General features: G+C 35.5%; 1 protein-coding gene across 1 annotated transcript; it reads left to right on the top strand.

Annotated features, from left to right (window-relative positions):
• The first annotated feature begins 3,572 nt into the window (after window positions 1-3,572).
• On the top strand, window positions 3,573-9,806 carry LOC143230131 (uncharacterized). Its single transcript, XM_076463195.1, has 4 exons — window positions 3,573-3,616; window positions 5,174-5,439; window positions 6,439-6,669; window positions 8,456-9,806. Exons 2-4 carry the CDS (start codon window positions 5,212-5,214, stop codon window positions 9,053-9,055), a joined length of 1,059 nt encoding a protein of 352 aa, XP_076319310.1. The 5' UTR covers window positions 3,573-3,616; window positions 5,174-5,211; the 3' UTR covers window positions 9,056-9,806.
• Window positions 9,807-10,819: the final 1,013 nt, after the last annotated feature.

Here is a 10,819-nt window from a genome sequence, read left to right as displayed (position 1 = left end):
GTTAAAAAGGAAAGGAGTACATTTTATCCATGATTATTTAACATACTCACCATCAATAAGTAGTTTTCCATGTTGAGCAGTAATCTTTGAAATCTTAAAACTAGCAACAACCAAGTTTAAACTACCTGAAACAAATTTCTTGAAAACATTTGACTCCATGTTGTTGTTGCTGACTTCTTGAGAAAGGTGTTGTTTTTGTTCTTGCTCACTCTTATCACAAAGCTTTTAATGAACAGTTTCATAATACCGCTTTACAGAGGAAGTCCTCCTACCACTGTTTCATAATATAAGATGTATAGTGTTTCATCACCCTTTTTGATCAAATGTTTCAGTCCACGATTCCTGAAAACTGCTGCTGCCTTCCATTTAAGTCCCCAGTGCCACAGCGGTATGTCTGCGGACTCATACCGCTAAAATCCTGGTTTCGATACCCGATGTCGGCAAAGCCTTGTGCTTAATTCAAATCAAAACGAAAAACCTTCCAGCTGAGCATTTTTGTTTCTTTGCTTGTTGAGCTGGCATTCTGACAAGCTGAAAAGGGTAAATACAATTTAAAATATCTCGACAATTACTTAAATACAATAACTTAACTTACCGTAACATAACAGGTGAAAGTTATGTCATTGATATAAAAATAAATTATAACTATCTGATCAATAATATGCACATGCTACGCCAAATAACATAATTTTAACATTATTATTTATTACTGCAAAAAAATAAATTTATATTTACTCTTATTATCACTAAATATCCATTATTCATTTGCAAACAACAGAAGAAAAATATAAGCAGAGTGAAGCCAATACCAACTGTTTACTTCTATTTTCACTCAAGTACTGTTGTGTACATTGGACCTGCGAGGAATTCAAAACGTGTTGACGTCGCATGTTTCCGCAACAGCAAAGCTTGCGCCAAGAGAGGGTGAGACGTCTTCTGTGAACATTTCTCACTGCTTTTGGGTTGGAAAACAATCATTCATTGCTGCATGTGGCAATAATGATAATCGTTATATATGTATAATTTATTTATTATGGGTTAGAGTTTGAAAAATTAAAAGGTGGCACTGCATGCTGCGTGCTAGCAAACTTTTTTCGCGTGCCACAGGTTCGCCATCATTAGTGTAATGTTTTATTAGTGTTATTACAGCAGTGTTATAATTTTATGTTGTAGTCGGGCCTGATTTAGGTGTAAGTTTTGCCAACTTGCCACAAATAAAATTTTTGTTTACGCCATCTATGTGTCTGAGTGTGTTATATTTACAATGATGCGTTAGTTTCTATTGGATGACAACATGAACCACACGTACAACGGGAGTAGCATGTGTCTACAGTTTAATTCGTGATATACACACACACACACACACAAAATGATTGAAGCTGGTAAGAACATTCACTGTTGAGAACTTCAATAGCTTGTGTCTTGTTTTACTTTCAGGTCCATAAACCGGAAGGAAAGAATTACAACAAACTAAAGGTGATTTTCAGTAAAAGGTACGTTTTGTTAATTCCAGTCTTCGAAATCCGCTAGAATAAATATAAACGGTAGAGAAATATTTTGAATCAAACCATTCCATGATAAAGTTTATATAATTGAGAATCACTCAGTTGTTTGGAGACTACCGTGTTTCTCCGAAAATAAGACAGGGTTTATATTAATTTTCACTCCAAAATATGACACTAGGGCTTATTTTCGGGGGATGTCTTATTTTGATATATTAAAAAATGAAGTTACATTAAACTAACCATTTAAAATAAACTATTATTAAACTATTAAACTAACTGATTAATACTTAAACAAACTAATTAACTAACTATTAAACTAATTAATAAATTATTTTTTTTATTTCTTTCCTCTTCCTGCCACTCTTAACTAGGGCTTATTTTAAGGGTAGGGCTTATATTAAAACTATCCCCAAAAATCACACTAGGTCTTATTTTATGGGTAGGTCTTATTATCGGAGAAACACGGTATTGTGGTGTTAAAATATGTTATAACATTAGCTAAAAACTAGTATTGTTGTGTTTTATGTTCTGTACGGTGAAGTTAGCTTAAGCCTTTAGTATTGACGTATCATTATTATAATGCATGCTCTACAGGACGCCATAAACCCTGTTTTCCGGACCCGTGCTTCCAGAACGTTTTCAGCCATTAGGCCATGTGACAAGCTTGGTGGCACCCTCATGACTAGGATAGGCACACATTACTGTTATGCTGTGTGTATCGAAGAAACAAAATTTAAAATTTGAAACATAATAAATTTACATTATTAAATATAAATTACTTGGTGATTGCAAACATGCTACGACACAGTTTGGGTTTGGCCCGGCATGGTCAAACGTGTTAAGGGGTGCGACTCGTAGTCTGAGGGTCGCGGGTTAGCATCCCCGTCGCACCAAACCGTGGGGGAATTATAATGTGACGGTCAATCCCACTATTCGTTTGTAAAAGAGTAGCCCAACAGTTGGCGGTGGGTGGTGATGACTAGCTGCCTTCTCTCTAGTCTTACACTGCTAAATTAGGGATGGCTAGCACAGATAGCCCTCGAGTAGCTTTGTGGGAAATTCACAACAAACAGTTTGGGGGAGACACTGTGTCTAGCAAAATGACCATTATTTTTTTTCTACATTGTTGGAAGTAACCGTACATGTTGCAGGTGATGCTATATCTGTTTATGTGGTATACGTGACGTCAAAATAAATATTTTTGTACTCTTGACGGCAGTGTATGATTTTGTATTTCATAAAAATTATATATAACGTTATTGTGCAGTTTACGATCGCAGACTACTATACAGTTAGTGTTGATTTTTAGCCAATCATCTTCTTATTCGTGATGTTGGACTTTTTAGGAAGTTCGTGTACGAGTTCGAATCACCAGGACACTTAAGAACTAAGAAAATGACGTGCATCGTCGTGCCATTTATGACAGTGACGGCCATGAGGTGTGAAGGTGATGTAGTTAAGCTCTTGGTCGATCGAGAGCCGGCCATGTTTCTTGGAGTTCGCCACCAGAGGGTCGGAATTATTGCGTCGGCTAACCTATACGATACCTCCAAACTGGTAGACGTTACAGATGGAGAAATTAAATCGTGTCCACTGCATAAGGTTGGTGAAGTTATTCTACTTGTATTATTCTCTAGTTTCTACATTTTTTCTAAGTTTTTCACAATTATCAACTTTGTGGTTTAAGAAAAACGAGATTTTGAGTGATGTATCAGTTATATGGTTAGTAATATTAACCTTTAGTGATGTGCATTTAAAAAATAACTAACATTAGGATTTGATTGTCGTCAACTTGAACGAGTTATATACGTACTGAGAAATGTACAGTAACAAGCATACGATGGATTTAGAGAAAATATGCCATATAAACAGTGTATTTCGTAGAGTTAAGCAGGTTATAAAGTTGGTTGATGTTCATTTGTATGAAGTTTAACTTTATTCCAGATAACACTACGTCATTACCAAGCTGCAAAATGAAGATGTATCTGTGGCACTTCGACACTCGATTCAAATATCTTACAGAACTGCCGCTAGAGGGACGTTCCTTCTTGGGAGAGCTCCTCTGCCTGAACCAGATACAGAACCCATAGCAAAACGACGGTGTGCTAAAAGTGAGTGTTTTCATCTGTCTAATCAGACAGGAAAGAATGAAAAAACTAAGTTATAAAAAGAAAAGCAAGAAAGATAAAATTATTTGGACATTTTATAGATCCTTCTTTCACCAAGGTACTCGGTATCAGTTTTACTTTGTAGCTTGTTTCTTTGTTGTTCCTTTTATCCTCGTAGATGGCTCTGAGTTTCTGAAATTTATTAACTTTTAGCCCATAGCTCTGTCATCTCTTGACCAGTTTGAGTTTTAATTACAGTTTGGACTTGGGAGGTCAAACCCTTTTGATGTATTTGACCACATATTGCTGCTGCAGTATTTCATCAGAATGTTAAAGATTCAGTGTTGGATGCAACTACATGATATTGCTGTTTCAGGCTGTGGTTTTGAATGTCAGTTTTATATTTTTCAAAATGCAGGCAATGCGCAGTTGAAGAATCTAAGTTATAAAGTCTGTTACTGAAGTGCATTGGTGTTTGCAACAGTTGATGGTCACACCAAGCAGTGGCAACTACTTTGAATGTTCCTCACTGACATACAGATTTCTTTCTTTGGTTATTACATTAAAATCTTCGATCTAATCTCGTGCAGAACTCTGATATCGAACTGTCAAAACTTCAACAGACTGCTTCACAGAGTCCCAAAGACTAAGTCACAAAAAGGCATTGTGGGGAAGACAGACTGAAGTTCATGACGTCGTTTTAGACTTTCCAAAACTGCCTGAAGATGACCTTTGCTTCTTTACTTTGAACATTTACCCACTTAGAGATGCTGATTCTTGTACTTCTGGCAATGTTTCCTGAGATGATTTTTATGGTATGTGGATTAGAAAAGTTAATTGTACTCTGACACTGGAACATGTAGTCAAGATATGGACCCAGCGAAGACTATTTCATATGGATAAGAATTATGCAAATTATAATCGATCCACTTCAGTATGGTACTGTTAATGCATGGTTGATGCACTCGTGGCATCTGTTGTGTTTTTCTAGATTCGCATTCATGCACTTCTACACAAGATAGACATTACAGATAATGCTTCACATGACGTGGACTGAGTAAATTTACTGACATGAATAACCTTGTGAAATTTGATAATTTTGTTTTATTTCTTCCAACCAGTATTATGACAGTACTTATTGATTTAATGTTGCACTTGATGCATTGAACAAAATACATTAATCCAGTTGTAGGTATGTTATACCATCTTATACTAGTTTTATCCCTTATTACAAACTGTTTTTGAAAAATTAATGTTTTAGTGCTGTCTTTATGTTGCAGGATTGAATCCCGAGTTGTAACAATTCCTCATGGTTACTTCTTGAGCTACTTAGGGACACATTCAGCACTGGAATTTAGATAACAGTCATGTAGCAATATTTGCTGTTTTAGAGTAAATGTTACAGGAACATAGATCAGAAACGTTATTTTCTGAAGAAATTCTTGTTTTGAATATTTTTCATCGAATAGATTGTTGACTTTTAATAAATTTATTTAAGCAGTAACTTAATGTTTTGTTTACTGTTATACTTCAAATATTTATGTAGTATTATTTATTTAGAACCTCTGGAAGACAGTAGGAACAAAACTCTATTGGAAATGCTCCAAGCTCCTCCAGATGTCAAGTCATTGTATTCTCCAACCACGTGTTCCTGTCGTATAAGTTGTCGAACGGGTCGTTGTTCCTGTGCCAAAATGATCAGAAAGTGTTCGATGCTTTCTTGCATGTGTGGAGATTGTGATAATCCACTCAATGTCCTGGAATCTATGGAGATTGATCTGGAAAAGGTCATTAGTGACCCTTGTCTTCTTTACAACGTCTACAAGGTACGCAATTATTCAAACTGCCCCCTTGTTGCATACTTTCATTTTTTATATGTTTTTTGAAAGAATATGTAGAAACCAGTAAGTAGTTCTGAAAATGTGGAAATTTTATGGTATTTGGTTAATAAAAGTTTTAAATGACCAAAAGAAATGGACTACTCACGATTTACGAGTAATAAATGTTTTTAGTGACTAGAAGTTTATGTAGTGCACCCTAATATGGCACTATCATTTGATAATGCACTTTTTATTTACTGATTAAACATCAAGCCTTCTCATGGTTGGGTGTTATGTCAACTGATTGAAATGCTAATATGATGGTAACCAACATTTAACATAACTATACATGTGTGTGTAATATGATCATAATTAGATAAAGTAACATTCATATCCTTCTAACCACTGGTCGACCAACAGGCGGCTATCGAGAAGACAGACTGACCAGAAATTAAATAAAGTTTGTAATATCCATATCATTCCAACTGCTGGTCAAGACCAACAGGTGGCTATGAAGAAGACAGACTGACTAGAAATTAAATAAAGTTTGTATCATCCATATCATTCTAACTGCTGGTCAAGACCAACATGGGGGGGCTATTGAGAAAACAAACTGACCAAACTATCATCCACCACAGAGAGGACAAACCCTAGATTCGTGGGTTTTTTAAATAACTATAAAGTCATGAATATTAAGACAACTCTTGGTAAACACTGGATATTTAAAAGTCAAGATTAAATTTGAATTTTCTTGTAAGACTGCATAGTTTGTATGATGATAGCATCGATTTAGATGAAGTGTGTGTGTGTGTGTGTGTGTGTGTAGAAGTTAAGAGTCAATCATTGCAATGAACCTAATGTGGTATCAACAGTTTTTTTTTTTTATTGAGTGTAGAAATTGTTATATTCAAGATTTTTTTACAAGTCCTATTTATTTTGGTTTGTGACGTGAGATTTGTGTTCGCTGTTTTGTTAATTTGTTTTTTTGTTTCTTTTTTCCCTCAGGTCACAAATTTGAGGCGTTACCTGCTAGGAACGGTTGTCCTGCCTTGCTGTGGATACATAGCCACCTTATTGGACGTTGTCCCTGGGTTAAGGGACTGCCCAAATGGGAACTGTCGGAAGAAGTTACAGTTCTCTTGGTGTCGAGGCTACGTGTGTGAAGAGTCTGTAAACCCACGTAACCACTGCAACACGTGCATGAAATGTTGTGTAATGGACGAGAAACATTGTATGGTATGTCATAATTTTGTTGTCTTTACTATCGTACAGTATGTTGGTTTCTTAAAGAAGAGAGTTTTGTGCTTGTGGATGAGACACGAAAGCTTACCTAACACCTTAGATCAACATACTTTAGGTTATCAGTTTTTCTTTATAACTTCATATATAGTTTTGTTTGAGCACAAAGCTGCAAACATGAGTGACATTCTGTGTTGTTCCCATCTGCAAGAATTGAACCCCAAATTATAACATTGTAAGTTTTAAGTTCTGAACCACTGAGAGACAGACTTGTTACACACTCAAAACTACGAATGCTAGCATCATAAGCATATCCGTGTGTGTGCCAAGGGAAAGAGCCTTCCAGTAATACTGCGGTAAGTCTACAACCCTTAAATCAGGGGTTCGATTCCCCTTGGTGGGCTCAGAAGAATAGCCCGATGTGGCTTTGTTATGAGAGAAACACGCCAAGGGAGAAATTTGATTATAAAGTATGTTATTCTAAGTTTTATTTTTTTTACAAGGCTATTAAAGAAACAGTCGTATCAATAAATATTGAAACTAAAAATTCATCGTAAACCTAGAATAATCTATCGGTCTTAATTGTACTATATCGAATAATCTAGCTGTGAAATCTAAATCGAATTGTACCTTTTAAATTTATTTTACGTGAATATTAATAATTGATTATAAGTCACATCAGTAAGAGAGAGAAAGAACTAGTGACAACTGTAACAAATGAAAAAATCAGGTGTGAAAACAGATTTTATACTGAGATGGCATTTCGCTGTTATTTTCTAAGTGATTGGTGGTAGTTTAACAAAAACTAATTGATCCAAAAAATAACCATCTGGAAATATAGTAAATTAATAGAGGTGAATGAAGAGATGTCTTTAACACATCTAAACCAACGTACGTTATGTTTAAGCATGTTGGAGCCGTGGATGCGTTATAAGAGTGATGGTTGAATACCATTGTTTGGTTAAATAGGAGTAGCCTAAGAGTTTACGGCGGGTGTTGTTGACTAGCTGCCTTCCTCCTACTCTATCAGCTTGAAACTTTGGGAAAGTTGTGTGTAGCTAGTGTGAAAATTCTAAAAGATGCTTTGGTAAATCATAAATAATATTGTTGTTTGTTGTTATGATCGCAAAACTACACAGTAGGCTATGTGCGCTCTGTCCACTGCAGGGAATCGAATCCGGTATTTTTAGTGTTTTACGTCCGTAAACGTGCCAGGGAGCTTTGTTATATTTAATGTTTGTAAACATTACAGAAAATTCATATGTAAGGCGTTGAGTTGCACAGACTAGTTCTAAATACATTTTAAAAATACATAAATTACATATATATCTGGATTGCACCAAACATGCTCGCCCCTTCAGCCGTGGGGCGTTATAAGGTGAGGGTCAATCCCACTATTCGTTGGTAAGAGCAGCCCAATAGTTGGCTGTAGTTGATGATGACTCGCTGCCTTCCCTCTAGTCTTACACTACTAAAATAGGAACGGCTAGCGCAGATAGACCTCGAGTAGCTTTGTGCTATATTCAAAACAAAGTTATAAACGTCTTGTAGTAGTAATGTAGTTCTGTTAATAGTTTCGGTGGTAGCACATTCTGTGATGTAAATTAGTTATTCTGTGGTGCGTCGAATGACGTAAGTTAACCACTTTCTTTCTCTTACTGTTTATATATCCTGAAGGTGGTTGCAGTTACGAGCTTGACGTTTATTGTATCAAACCGTTGCTTTATTATGCGATCGAATTACATCATACGTGTTACCTTTTAAAGCTGTTTTTCTCTCTTAGCATTGCAACAAGTGCTACATAAAAGGTATGGACAGTGACCAGTGCCCCAATTGCGATGTCTCGAGTAGTACTGATTTTGATTTATCTTCTTCGTCTGACGTGCTACAAACGCCTGAAGACGAAAACAGGACGGAAGTGTCACGACGAGACACAGCAGTGTCTGATGAGCTCTCAACTAGTATCAGTTATTCTGCCTCGGAAGTATCTGTCAAGGTACCTCTGACATCCTCAAGTTCGAGGTCTTTGTTTGCTCTTCCATCTTCTACGTCAAAAATACCATCATCTGTTTCGTCGTCATCACAAAGACCCCAGGTCATCACTTTGTCAGCTTCCTCTAGACCAACTTCATCGTTGGCTTACTCGGGACCAGTATTGGTTACTTTGTCATCAAATTCTAAAATACCCTCGTCTCTTTCGTCAGCGTCTTCCCAAAAATCACAGTTAACCCTTTCTTCGTCTACTAAAACACCACTGTTGGCTTCAGTTTTGACAGCAAAATCACCTTCAGTTAACTTATCACCCCTAAAATCATCGGTGGGTCATCCACCATTGTCCTCGGACCAGACTTTGCCTCCTGCAAGATCATCCGCGGTCAGTTAATTATTTTCATTTCTTACACATTCATTGTTTCCTCGAGATTTTGACCGGTCTCTTCGTCAATGCCATCTCTTACGCCATTGTTTCTCTTGTTGGTCCACTTGTGATGTCGACATCACAGATGTTTATCAATCTCTGGAGTAACGGAAGTGACGTCGTGCCTTCAACGACAGTTCCGGAATGCTAGGATGATAGTAATATAACTTTCTTACAAGACAGAAGAAAGAAGTATTAATAGTTCAGTTTTCAGTTTTTACAACACAGAACTACTATCGTTAATGACTTAAGTTTTCTAGTTTTGATTTAGTGTTTCGTCGCATTTCTCCAGAAAGTAAAACAAAACTTTATTATAAGTGTTTGTGTCGTAAGTTTGTTTTAAACTTGTTGGAAGACGCAAGTAATGTTAAACCTAATATTATAATCTGGAGTTTAAGTGCAAACGTATTTTTTTTATACACGTTATCCAATCCATATATATATATTTGTTTGTACGTGATTTCTGTTAACTCATTAAAGTATTTTTTCAGCAGAGGGCGCGACCAGCAAGAATAAAAAACCTGTTGGTCGAGTTATCTTTAACTTATAGATGAAAAGGCGAGCCATTGTTTATGGTATCTATTTTTAAACTTTTGAAATTTCAGGACAAATTAATACGAGCCAATCTCAAACGTTTGTTACTGCTTGGAGAACAATACGTTTGTTATCATTGTGGAAAACAAAATATGTAATTGTTGTTATATAGTATACTACACCTTTCACACATAAAAGAGAAAAAAAAACATTTGATGTCGATTTCGTTTTTACAGACGATAAAAGTGTACGGTGTTAAAATGTTTTGACATGTTCTGTTTATTAGGTAATTTGGAACAGGCTAATTGAGTTTCTGATTCCTTTATAAAGGTTTATTCTAGATGTATAGCATAAACTATACAGTTGAAGTGTTTTTCTTAGTATTACTTGAAATTTATATTTTAAATGTTACGTCATTGATAAAGCCTATGAGAGCTCCTTGGCAAGAGAGGCGAGTTGTTGTATAATTAATTTTACGTTACGTTTCAGCGTATTGTGTTGTAAAAAAAACGTTGACATTGTACGAAGATATCAAAGCGTATCTATTCTACTATGTCATAAGAAGTTAAGCACACGATTAAAAAAAACGCACACACAAAAAACGAAAATCCAGATCGTGGTATAAGTTGTGAAATGCTAACGACACTTTGTTTTTCTTTTCCGACTTTGGTTTAACTGTAAACTTCAGGAGCAAAAGTGCAGTATTTATATAAATAAGTTTATTGTTAGTAATGTGTAACAGTAGATTTTTAGTTAAGTTTGTTTATTTAGTTTCATTGTGCCACGTATTGTTTTATAATTTAAGTGTGTTTTGTTTGATAATTTAAAAACTGTTAATTTCTTCTAACAACACAGATGGAGCCACAACAGATGTTTGTCCATACTGTTAATAAAATGTTTTGTTGTTGTAACAAAAAAGAATACAATAAACAAACAACACCAGCAGAATATGTGGTAAAACTTTTCGTAAGCTGAATATAGAAGGATAAGCTACTACGAATGATAACGCTTTTTAATTTTTGTTTTGTCGGTTTTGTTTATCTTTCGTATGATTTTGGTCAATTTTTGGTGAATAATTTTACTTAAATCACTTACAAAGAATGAAATTTAATAAGTCAAGGTGAATCGGCCATTATCGTCTTTTAAACTAACCCTAAACCAGTGTTCTACAATACTTTTAACCATCGTTTTCGTAAT

This window comes from Tachypleus tridentatus, chromosome 1, assembly GCF_004210375.1.
Source record: "Tachypleus tridentatus isolate NWPU-2018 chromosome 1, ASM421037v1, whole genome shotgun sequence".
NCBI lineage: Eukaryota > Metazoa > Arthropoda > Merostomata > Xiphosura > Limulidae > Tachypleus > Tachypleus tridentatus.
This window is presented reverse-complemented; position numbering and strand designations above follow the sequence as displayed.